Below are 12,630 nucleotides of genomic sequence, written 5' to 3'. Positions count from 1 at the left end.
ACAACATCTCTGGTGACAGATTGCACAGCACGCGTCTCCATGACTCCCTATAAGAGTGTGTCTGGGGGGGGGGCGGGGCTTCTTAATGGTAACCATGGCTAGTGTAGGGATATGCAGGGGAGGAGTGACGGAATAGCGGAGTGGGGGGAGGAAGCATGCAAAAAGCACCTCAAAGGATTTTCATAAGACATCACAGGTAGGAATGGCGGTTTCCTGTGTTTCCCATGATGCATCACGACAGAACCGTTGGCCAATTCTTAAGGTAATACTCACATCTATGGACACTTCAATGTCTCCAATTAGCCTAATTGCATGTTTTTCGGGAATGTGGGCGGAGAAAAAGCTCATGGTCAAAAACAAAGACTTGACCCAGACTGCGAGTGTGATCCACTTATCCACCATGCAGCCCAGAATGAGTCTTATTTCACGGAAATTATCACTGAGACAGTGATTCTTCTTTTTATGGATCCTAATGAACGATTCCTACATGAGCCAATCCCACTTACGGACAATGGATCCATCTTATTTTGGAAGAACATACCTTCCATCCAATATCAGGTTCTTAGAAGGATTCCTACAGTTCCCATGATGCATCATAATAAATCGTGTTTTGATGTTACCCGTAGCGTCGGTCTTCACGTCCATTCCGCTGCCGATTCCCGCCCCGATAGAGCTCATAATCTTGTCGATCTGACCAAACAAGAGAAAGTAAAGGGAAAAAAAAACAAACAAATCATTCCGAGATATCATTCCGAGATTAGTAAAGGAGCCACTTGTGCGAATCCGCAGTTCGCTACGAGTTCAACACAGATTGGTATCGAGCTTGGCGAATAGTCGAATAAGCGACGCTAATGTTGCTAATAATACAGCACTCTGTATTAACGCTGTCTGGCTGTTCCCTGAACGCAGCATTTCTCTTCCCTGAAGAAGCCCTCTTATCTCCTCCAAAGCAGAGGTCACATGAATTTCTAGGAATGATGGAAAATTCCAGGTTCTCCGGCAAGAACCGGAACGCTGCAACTTTTATAAAACAACACATGTAAATGAATATTATGGCATTATTCGGATATTTCTCATTCATTTTATTTGTTATTTTTGCAGTTTTTTTTTTTTGAGGCCGCAGTTTGGACACCCCTGTGCTAACATATCGTGGTCCGCACGCTGGGGTGTGTTATTTTAAAGCCAACAAATCAAATCACTGGTGTCACGTATGCTTTTCTATTAATTAGTAAATTAATCCAACATGACCGAACAACAAACTTTTTTTTTCTTCCCCCGAACAACGAACTTACCCCCACACGCAACATGTGTGGTGCAGTTTCATCCACGTGTTGTCTTATTTTTGGTGGCACCAAATCAAATCACTGGTTTCACGTATGCTTTTCTATTAATTAGTAAATTAATCCAACATAACTGAACAACAAACTTTTTTTTTTCCCGAACAACGAACTTAACCCCACACGCAACATGTGTGGTGCAGTTTCATCCACGTGTTGTCTTATTTTTGGTGGCACCAAATTAAATCACTGGTTTCACGTATGCTTTTCAATTAATCCAACATGACCGAACAACAAACTTTTTTTTTCCCCCCCGAACAACGAACTTACCCCCACACGCAACATGTGTGGTGCAGTTTCATCCACGTGTTGTCTTATTTTTGGTGGCACCAAATCAAATCACTGGTTTCACATATGCTTTTCTATTAATTAGTAAATTAATCCAAAATGACCGAACAACAAACTTTTTTTTTTCTTCCCCCGAACAACGAACTTGCCCACACACGCAACATGTGTGGTGCAGTTTCATCCACGTGTTGTCTTATTTTTGGTGGCACCAAATCAAATCACTGGTTTCACGTATGCTTTTCAATTAATCCAACATGACCGAACAACAAACTTTTTTTTTTCCCCAAACAACGAACTTACCCCCACACGCAACATGTGTGGTGCAGTTTCATCCACGTGTTGTCTTATTTTTGGTGGCAAAAAATCAAATCACTGGTTTCACGTATGCTTTTCTATTAATTAGTAAATTAATCCAACATGACCGAACAATGAACTTTTTTTTTTTTTCGAACAACGAACTTAACCCCACACGTAACATGTGTGGTGCAGTTTCATCCACGTGTTGTTTTATTTTTGGTGGCACCAAATCAAATCACTGGTTTCACGTATGCTTTTCTATCAATTAGTAAATTAATCCAACATGACCGAACAACAAACTTTTTTTTCCCCCCCGAACAACGAACTTACCCCCACACGCAACATGTGTGGTGCAGTTTCAACCACGTGTTGTCTTATTTTTGGTGGCACCAAATCAAATCACTGGTTTCACGTATGCTTTTGTATTAATTAGTAAATTAATCCAACATGACCGAACAACAAACTTTTTTTTTTTCCCCCGAACAATGAACTTGCCCCCACACGCAACATGTGTGGTGCAGTTTCATCCACGTGTTGTCTTATTTTTGGTGGCACCAAATCAAATCACTGGTGTCACGTATGCTTTTCTATTAATTAGTAAATTAATCCAAAATGACCGAACAATGAACTTTTTTTTTTTTTTCGAACAACGAACTTACCCCCACACGCAACATGCAACTATTGCATGAAAATAGACGCAGGAAAAAGGATAATTTTTTATACTGATTTTTAACCCGCAAGGCATGCTGGGAAGGCGGACAGTAAATGTGTTTAAACCAGTATTACTATTTTGTGTAAGCGTTTATGTCAACGTAGTAGTAATGAAGTAGTCTGTATGGTGCAGTTTCATCGTGTGTTGTCTTATGTTTGGTGGCACCAGCCCGCACCCCGGAGGTTGGGGAACCGTGGGGCGAAGAGCCACCAGTGGTGTTCAGTAGCCTGGACGGCCACCAGCGGCGATATCGTACCTCCTCCCATTCGGCCGTGAAGGACGGCGTTCTTTCCAGCTTCCCAGCCGGAGTGCTGCCCCCGCCGGCGGTACCCGGACTTCCGGAACTTTGGCCTCGAGATCCAGAATAACAAATATTTTCCTCCTGGAAAAAACAGGAATGGACAATTCAGTCCAGAGTGTTGAGGTACTCGTTTGGTTTGATTCCCAACAAAAAGCCAACCTGGATGGGAGACACGGCAACCAGGTTGGAGTCAGACTTGGACAGGGATTTGGACATCTGCAGGTCCAACACGCTACGGGGCATGGACCTCATCCTCCCCAGGGTGCAGGCCCTCTCCTCGTAGCCAGGACCCGACGCACCGCCCCTGGAGACGCTGCCTGCACACTCTGGTAGCTCGCTATTAGTTCCAGAAGGGGAGGAGCCGCCTACCCGGGAACAGTCCACTAGCCTCGGCCTGGCTTGATCCTGGTTGACTCTGGTGTGGAACACAGTCCGATAGACCACCTGGGGTTTCTGGGGGCTGCTGGTGGTCCTCTGGTTTGATGGCGACGGCGATGATGGAGATCCTGCGATCGTGATGCTGAAATCTGGCGTCTGCAGGTTGGGTTGGCGGGGTTTGGGGCTGTAGAGGTGGTAAGGCGTGTCGGGGGTCTCGCAGGCCGGAGAAGACCCGTGGAGGAGGCCCGCAAACTCCTCCGGGATGCGGCTCTTCCTGCGGTCCTCTAGCGGAGCATTGGAGGAAGCGTAGGGCGCCTCGTCTGCAGCGGAATGTCACAACAATGAAAAGATCAATATTTTTATAGACAAACACATTTTCAATGTTCTGTCATTTTGGATTAAAGTTGCCAATGAGGATGATGGAAAGACAAGAACGCAAACGACATCAACATCATGTTGACAGAAGCTAAGTCTGGTATGGTTGTGTGACTTTCATGTAAGCTAACAACAAATATTTACAGAAGCTCGATGTGCCGTCATTTTGGCTTATTTTGACGGTAGATGAAAACTGTTGATGACTCCCGAGACTCATGGGTAAGCAACCAAAACTCGGGTTCCACTGACTCACGGGTGTCGCCAGACGTACTGAGCATGTGCAAGTCGCTGCGCATGTGCTCTGTGGTGGTTGACTCGAGTGAACCAGATACCCAATACCCAATTCCCAAGTGAAGCGTCAACTCGTGAAGGTTTTTGTTCCCTTGGAAGTGCTCTTTGATCACTCGCTGTGCGCTCGTCCACAGGTGAGCTTCTCAGTCGCCGTGGCAACAGACAGCCGCAGCGCCATTATCGCATTTAGCGTCTTTAGCCTTCAGCGCACGAGGAGAGAGGGAGGGAGCGGGTGAAGTGAAGTTTTCATCTGACAAACACGACAATCAAACCAGCGGGAGTGTGTGTGTGTGTGTGTGTGTGTGTGAGTGTGTGTGTGTGTGTGTGTGTGTGTGTGTGTCTGTGTGTGTGTGTGTGTGTGAGTGTGTGTCCAGACTATAAAAGGAAGAAGTTGCTTACCTGACAGCAGAGTGCATCAACAGAGCTAAAGCACCTAGCGTCTCTTGGGCTGCATTTTTTTGTCAAATTTACAACACGCGCGCACAAACACGCATGCATGCGTGTCATGGCATGTAGCCGCTTGGTGTTGTCGGTGTTCATCACATGACACGCAACCACAGAAATGCATTTGGTCAACAAGTTTGGACACCGATGCTAAATAGTTTTGTTGATTTCCTTATTAGCGATAATAGCGCCGACTAAGCATCCCCTTTGGATTTCACATCACGTCAAAGTCTAAAGTGTTGGGGTGTACATGACGGGATAAACCATTTTAATGAGCTTTCTATGCTGGGGAAAAAAATAAAATCACAATGAGACGTTCAAGGACCAAGACGTTCATTGATCCACCGTTTTGGATTAAAGTTACCAATGAGGCTAACAGGGGAGACAAGACTGCAGAAGTCAACCCAAACTATGAATTTTCGCTTTTTCGCTTTCAAGTATGCTAACGTATCAAGTCGTTCCTAGAAGTTCGATGTTCCGCCACTTTAAAGTTACCGATGTGGATAACAGCGACAAAATTTGAAGTCGCTGCCGTCGTCCTTTCATGTATGCTCCTGCACCAAATCTTTACAAGAAGCTCGAGATTGAGTCATTTTGGATTAAAGTTAACAATGAGGCTAATGGGGAGACAAGACTGCAGAAGTCAATCCAAACTATGATTACAGTTTTGTCGCTTTCTAGTATCAAGTCGTTCCTAAAAGTTCGATCTTGCATCAAATCTTTACAAGAAACTTGAGATTGAGTCATTTTGGATTAAAGTTACCAATGAGGCTAACGGGGAGACAAGACTGCAGAAGTCAACCCAAACTATGAATAAAGTTTCATGTATGCTGCTGCACCACAATCTTTACAAGAAGCTCGAGATTGAGTCATTTTGGATTAAAGTTACCAATGAGGCTAATGGGGGGACAAGACTGCAGAAGTTAACCCAAACTATGAATTCAGTTTTGTTGCTTTCAAGTATGCTAACATATTGAGTTGTTCCTAGAAGTTCGATGTTCCGTCACTTTAAAGTTACCGATGTGGATAATGGGACGACGGCAGCGACTTGCACCAAATATTTACAAGAAGCTTGAGATTGAGTCATTTTGGATTAAAGTTACCAATGAGGCTAACAGGGAGACAAGACTGCAGAAGTTAACCCAAACTATGAATACTGTTTTCGCTTTTTCGCTGTCAAGTATGCTAACGTATCGAGTCGTTCCTAGAAGTTCGATGTTCAGTCACTTTAAAGTTACCGATGTGGATAATGGGATGACGGCAGCGACTTCACATTTTGTCGCTTTCATGTATGCTCCTGCACCAAATCTTTACAAGAAGCTCAAGATTAAGTCAATTTGGATTAAAGTGACCAATGAGAAAAATGGAGAGACAAGATTGCAACCCAAATTATAAAAGCAGCCGCTTCAAAATTGGTTTCTTAGCTTAAACTAAGAAAAATTACTAAAATGAAAGAGAAGCTCTTTGTTCCGATTAAAGTTAACCGGAAGCATACAGAACAGAACGTTGACACAATGACACGAGACGCTGTTTCCACTTCACACACGGCTGCATGACAACAGCACAAGATTACCATGAGGCCTGATGGAAACCCGGCTGGGGACCACCTTACAACTCCCAGACCCTAGGGGGGCACATTTACATGCCATCTGGGGACCGTCTGTCAAGCTGTGATGTATAATGATGCTTCATACGTGCCTTTAAATAGACGTACTATATCATCGGGATGCTGACAGGAAACGGTGACGCTTATAGCAGGAAGTAGAGCGCAGGTGCCTCTAATTGACATTAAGGAAGAAGCTACTTCATTCACAAATCCCAGTGGGCTCACGATGACGCCGGGGGGGGACGCACCTTAATGGAATGTTGCTGTTGTCCTCGGGAAGAGACTTCATTAAAAAGATGCATGCTTAAATGGATAACCGGGCCAATGCATGAGCCGTGATAGTAAACAAAAGCGTGTCTAAGCTAAGCGATAGCGGCACGGAGCGTTATTAATAAGCAGCAGGCTAATATCTGAGCTGCCAATCAGCCTTGCAGATGAAATGCAAAGGCCCGTTTCCTCAGAGACGCCGCAAAAGGATGTTATTAGCAGCAGGCTAGGTCTGGGGCGCTAAGTTAACGACTGGCGTTCCCTCACGGCAGTGGGCGTGGCCAGAACCTCGCCTGATGTGGATGCATCGCCATGGCAACTGGCCGGTCTGCGGCACTATTGGCTTTTTCAAATTCATGAATACAGTTTTGTTGCTTTCAAGTATGCTAACGTGTCGAGTCGTTCCTAGAAGTTCGATGTTCCGTCACTTTGAAGTTACCGATGTGGATAATGGGACGACGGCAGCGACTTCAAATTTTGTCGCTTTCATGTATGTTCCTGCACCAAATCTTTACAAGAAGCTCGGGATTGAGTCATTTTGGATTAAAGTGATCAATGAGGCTAATGGGGACACAAGACTGCAGAAGTCAACCCAAACTATGAATACAGTTTTGTCGCTTTCAAGTATGCTAACGTACCGAGTCGTTCCTAGAAGTTCGATGTTCCGTCACTTTAAAGTTACCGATGTGGATAATGGGACGACGGCAGCGACTTCAAATTTTGTCGCTTTCATGTATGTTCCTGCACCAAATCTTTACAAGAAGCTCGGGATTGAGTCATTTTGGATTAAAGTGATCAATGAGGCTAACGGGGACACAAGACTGCAGAAGTCAACCCAAACTATGAATACAGGTTTTTTTGCTTTCAAGTATGCTAACGTATCGAGTCGTTGAATACAGTTTTTTTTTCGAGTCGTTCCTAGAAGTTCGATGTTCCGTCACTTTAAAGTTACCAACGTGGATAATGGGACGACGGCAAATTTCGCTTTCATGTCTGTTCCTGCACCAAATCTTTACAAGAAGCTCGAGATGGAGTCATTTTGGATTAAAGTGACCAATGAGGCTAACGGGGAGACAAGACTGCAGAAGTCAACCCAAACTATGAATACAGTTTTCGCTTTTTCGCTTTCGAGTATGCTAACGTATCCTCTACTAAAGACCGACGGCGGTCTCCCTCTCCGAGTGGGAATGTGACATCAGGTCACCGCAGTAGAGATGCTCTGCTAAGACGCGCGTTGCTATTCTTTGAACTGCGCATCTCAGCGACTTGGCGAGTCTTGAGTCTCTTTTGTGCTGCAACGTGACTCACCGCTCTTATCTTCACAGAGAAATGAAGGCAGCAGCGGCGAAGAGAAGCAATAAAAGTGAAATGCGACACAGAGGATGGAAAAGATCACATGACAAAAGGGGCAAGGCCAACACTTAGCATGTTAGCATGATGGCGGTGCGGCTTGGAAGTGTTTTCCCTGCGCTCGTCTTGCTTGTTTTGTGCCGTTTGGAGGATTTGTGAGCAAACGAGTACGTCTGTCTTGGGGATTAGCGCCTGACATGATTTGTGTCGCATTCGCGCTTTTGACAACTCTTCAAGTCTCATTTGGAAATCTCCTCGCCGGAAGTCAACCTTTTACAGGAACATCGAGGGATTTTATTCGGGTAAGCTGCTTCCAGAATAACAAAACACTCCTGAACAAAATCTTAAGAGACGGCGCCCCAGTTTGCACGGTGATGTTTGACTCTTTCAACCCTGCAACCCCTGCACACAATCACACAATATTTCATGCTCCTGCACCAGTGGGCTGCAGTCAGCATCAGTAAGAAGCTTCATTTGCGTTGGGGCGCAGTGTCTCGCGTCACAAACCACTGCAAACCCCCACTCTGCTTTGTATCGAACCCTGTCTTCCCCTGACTTGGGCCCTGTGATTACTGTAATGACCCGTACTGCAGCGCAAAGCGTAGTCTATTGCGTCAAACCCCCACTCTGCTTTGTATCGAACCCTATTCCTCCTGAAGCTGCTGTGACTTGGGCCCTGTGATTACTTAATGACTCGCATAGCAGCACAAAGCATAGTCTATTACGTCGCGAACCACTGTGAACCCCCACTCTGCTTTGTATCGAACCCTCATCCTCCTGAAGCTGCTGTGACTTGGGCCCTGTGATTACTTAATGACTCGTATAGCAGTGCAAAGTGCAGTCTATTGTGTCAAAAGGCACTGTAAACCCCCACTCTACTTTGTATCTAACCCTATTCCTCCTGAAGCTGCTGTGACTTGGGCCCTGTGATTACTGTAATGACCCGTATTGCAGCTCAAAGCATAGTCTATTGCGTCACAAACCAATGCAAACCCCCACTCTGCTTTGTATCTAACCCTCATCCTCCTGAAGCTGCTGTGACTTGGGCCCTGTGATTACTGTAATGACTCATATCACAGCGTAACGCGTAGTTTATTGCATCACAAACCACTGTAAACCCCCACTCTATTTTGTATCGAACAGTCATCCTCCTGAAGCTGCTGTGACTTGGGCCCTGTGATTACTGTAATGACTCATATAGCAGTGCAAAGCGTAGTCTATTGCATCACAAACCAATGCAACCCCCCACTCTACTTTGTATCTAACCCTCATCCTCCTGTAGCTGCTGTGACTTGGGCCCTGTGATTACTGTAATGACTCATATAGTAGTGCAAAGCGTAGTCTATTGCATCACAAACCAATGCAAACCCCCCCTCTACTTTGTATCGAACAGTCATCCTCCTGAAGCTGCTGTGACTTGGGCCCTGTGATTACCGTAATGACTCATATAGCAGTGCAAAGTGCAATCTATTGCGTCTCAAAACCATGTAAACCCCCACTCTACTTTGTATCAAACCCTCATACTCCTGACGCTGCTGTGACTTGGGCCCTGTGATTACTGTAATGACTCATATAGCAGTGCAAAGTGCAATCCATTGCGCCACAAATCACTGCAAACCCCCAGTCTGCTTTGTATCGAACCCTATTCCTCCTGAAGCTGCTGTGACTTGGGCCCTGTGATTACTGTAATGACCCGTATTGCAGCTCAAAGCATAGTCTATTCCGTCGCAAACCACTGTAAACCCCCACTCTGCTTTGTATCGAACCCTTATCCTCCTGAAGCTGCTGTGACTTGGGCCCTGTAATTACTTAATGACTCGCATAGCAGCACAAAGCATAGTCTATTACATCGCAAACCACTGTAAACCCCACTCTACTTTGTATCAAACAGTCATACTCCTGAAGCTGCTGTGACTTGGGCCCTGTGATTACTGTAATGACTCATATAGCAGTGCAAAGTGCAGTGTATTGCATCACAAACTACTGCAAACCACCACTTTGCTTTGTATCGAACCCTCATCCTCCTGAAGCTGCTGTGACTTAGTCCCTGTGATGGCTCAAAGAAGTCTGTAGTGTCTGGCATCCAAAACCAATGAAATCATTTCCCTAGTTGAAGACTTGTCATCATTACAGATCATATTACCGGCTACAGCTTCCACATTTTAAAATGTTTAAAAATAATCTTTTAGAAACATCCTATGGGCCTCAGCATGGCCCACATCTGTTTTGGTGCCGCTTGCATGGCTGCATAAGGGGGGGGGGCCTCCATGGAAGGGGTCTGGTGTTACATAAAAAACCAGCAGCGGTGCAGCAGCAGCAGCATCAGCATCAGCATCAGCGGCCATGATGGACACGCTGGTTATAAATAGGCTGCCCACGCAGGTGGCCGACACCAGCGAGGAGATTTGTTGTATAAACGTTCAGGCTGAAGGGGAGGCGAGAGCGAGAGGCGCCGGGTTGAGTCGCTGACATCTTCCGGAAACCTCGCTACAAACGTTCCACTCCGCATCCTCTCTTCCTCTCACCTTCTCCCTCTTTTCTCTGTTCTCCAGCTTTCACTGGCATCCTTTGAATTGCGCGACTCTTCTGTACCCACGTACCATCTCCCGCTTCCGTCTATGCGTGCGTGTGTGTGAATCCACATGTTGCTATGGCAACGTCACAATAGGCTTTATAAAGCTAATAAGTTGAGCGAGAGAGTGGGGGTTATAAAACAGAGGAAATGTGAAAAACACGCGGAGGAAAAGACAGGAAACAAACAATATTTTTTTCCAAAAATATCCACTTTTGCGGGATATCACGGGTGGCGTGGAAGAGGGCTGCACGGTCGGTCATGTGACCAAGCAAGGACACCCCATTCTGCTTTGTATCTAACCCTATTCCTCCTGAAGCTGCTGTGACTTGGGCCCTGTGATTACTTAATAACTCGCATAGCAGTGCAAAGTGCAGTCGACTGCGTCACAAACCACTGCCAACCCCCACTCTGCTTTGTATCTAACCCTATTCCTCCTGAAACCGCTGTGACTTGGGCCCTGTGATTACTCTAATGACTCATATAGCCGTGCAAAGCGCAGTCTATTGCATCACAAACCAATGCAAACCCCCACTCTGCTTTGTATCTAACCCTATTCCTCCTGAAACTGCTGTGATTTGGGCCCTGTGATTACTGTAATGACTCGTATAGCAGTGCAATGCATAGTCTATTGCATCACAAACAACTGCAACCCCCACTCTGCTTTGTATCTAACCCTATTCCTCCTGAAGCTGCTGTGACTTGGGCCCTGTGATTACTTAATAACTCGCATAGCAGTGCAAAGTGCAGTCTACTGCGTCACAAACCACTGCCAACCCCCACTCTGCTTTGTATCTAACACTATTCCTCCTCAAGCTGCTGTGACTTGGGCCCTGTGATTACTGTAATGACTCGTATAGCAGAGCAAAGTGTAGTCTATTGCATCACAAACCAATGCAAACCCCCATTCTGCTTTGTATCTAACCCTATTTCGCCAGAAGCTGCTGTGACATGGGCCCTGTGATTACTGTAATGACTCGTATAGCAGCGCAAAGTGTAGTCTATTGCATCACAAACCAATGCAAACCCCCATTCTGCTTTGTATTGAACCCTATTCCTCCTGAAGCTGCTGTGACTTGGGCCCTGCGATTACTGTAATGACTCGTATAGCAGCGCAAAGCGCAGTCTATTGCATCACAAACCAATGCAAACCCCCACTCTGCTTTGTATTGAACCCTATTCCTCCTGAAGCTGCTGTGACTTGGGCCCTGCGATTACTGTAATGACTCGTATAGCAGCGCAAAGCGCAGTCTATTGCATCACAAACCAATGCAAACCCCCACTCTGCTTTGTATCTAACCCTATTCCTCTTGAAGCTGCTGTGACATGGGCCCTGTGATTACTGTAATGACTCATATAGCAGCGCAAAGCGCAATCTATTGCATCACAAACCAATGCAAACCCCCACTCTGCTTTGCATTGAACCCTTTTCCTCTTGAAACTGCTGTGGCTTGGGCCCTGTGATTACTGTAATGACTCATATAGCAGCGCAAAGCGCAGTCTATTGCATCACAAACCACTGCAAACCCCCACTCTGCTTTGTATCTAACCCTATTCCTCCTCAAACTGCTGTGATTTGGGCCCTGTGATTACTCTAATGACTCATATAGCAGTGCAAAGCGCAGTCTATTGCATCACAAACCAATGCAACCCCCCACTCTGCTTTGTATCTAACCCTATTCCTCCTCAAGCTGCTGTGACTTGGGCCCTGTGATTACTCTAATGACTCGTATAGCAGCACAAAGTGTAGTCTATTGCATCACAAACCACTGCAACCCCCACTCTGCTTTGTATCTAACCTCATTCCTCCTGAAGCTGCTGTGACATGGGCCCTATGATTACTGTAATGACTCGTATAGCAGCGCAAAGTGTAGTCTATTGCATCACAAACCAATGCAAACCCCCACTCTGCTTTGTATTGAACCCTTTTCCTCCTGAAACTGCTGTGACTTGGGCCCTGTGTTAACTGTAATGACTCATACAGCAGCGCAAAGCGTAGTCTATTGCATCACAAACCACTGCAAACCCCCACTCTGCTTTGTATCTAATACTATTCCTCTTGAAGCTGCTGTGACATGGGCCCTGTGATTACTTAATAACTCGCATAGCAGTGCAAAGTGCAGTCTACTGCGTCACAAACCACTGCCAACCCCCATTCTGCTTTGTATCTAACCCTATTTCGCCAGAAGCTGCTGTGACATGGGCCCTGTGATTACTGTAATGACTCGTATAGCAGCGCAAAGTGTAGTCTATTGCATCACAAACCAATGCAAACCCCCACTCTGCTTTGTATCCAACCCTATTCCTCCTGAAACTGCTGTGACTTGGGCCCTGTGATTACTCTAATGACTCATATAGCCGTGCAAAGCGCAGTCTATTGCATCACAAACCAATGCAAACCCCCATTCTGCT

At 45.8% G+C, this 12,630-nt stretch overlaps 1 protein-coding gene across 5 annotated transcripts in view; it reads right to left on the bottom strand.

Annotated features, from left to right (window-relative positions):
• anks1b (ankyrin repeat and sterile alpha motif domain containing 1B) overlaps positions 1-12,630 on the bottom strand; it is a 104,839-nt gene that overhangs the window by 37,604 nt on the left and 54,605 nt on the right. For all 5 annotated transcript variants that reach the window (XM_058078413.1, XM_058078408.1, XM_058078409.1 and 2 more), the window contains 3 exons: positions 3,095-3,633; positions 2,891-3,016; positions 621-690 (listed from right to left, as the gene is read on the bottom strand). In XM_058078413.1, coding sequence (XP_057934396.1) covers positions 621-690; positions 2,891-3,016; positions 3,095-3,633 — 735 coding nt within the window. The remainder of the gene's footprint in view (positions 1-620; positions 691-2,890; positions 3,017-3,094; positions 3,634-12,630) is intronic.

The sequence above is a fragment of the Doryrhamphus excisus genome, chromosome 7 (genome assembly GCF_030265055.1).
Source record: "Doryrhamphus excisus isolate RoL2022-K1 chromosome 7, RoL_Dexc_1.0, whole genome shotgun sequence".
Taxonomy (NCBI): domain Eukaryota; kingdom Metazoa; phylum Chordata; class Actinopteri; order Syngnathiformes; family Syngnathidae; genus Doryrhamphus; species Doryrhamphus excisus.
The sequence above is the reverse complement of the archived record's forward strand: the minus strand, read 5'-3'. Positions and strand labels throughout refer to the sequence as shown.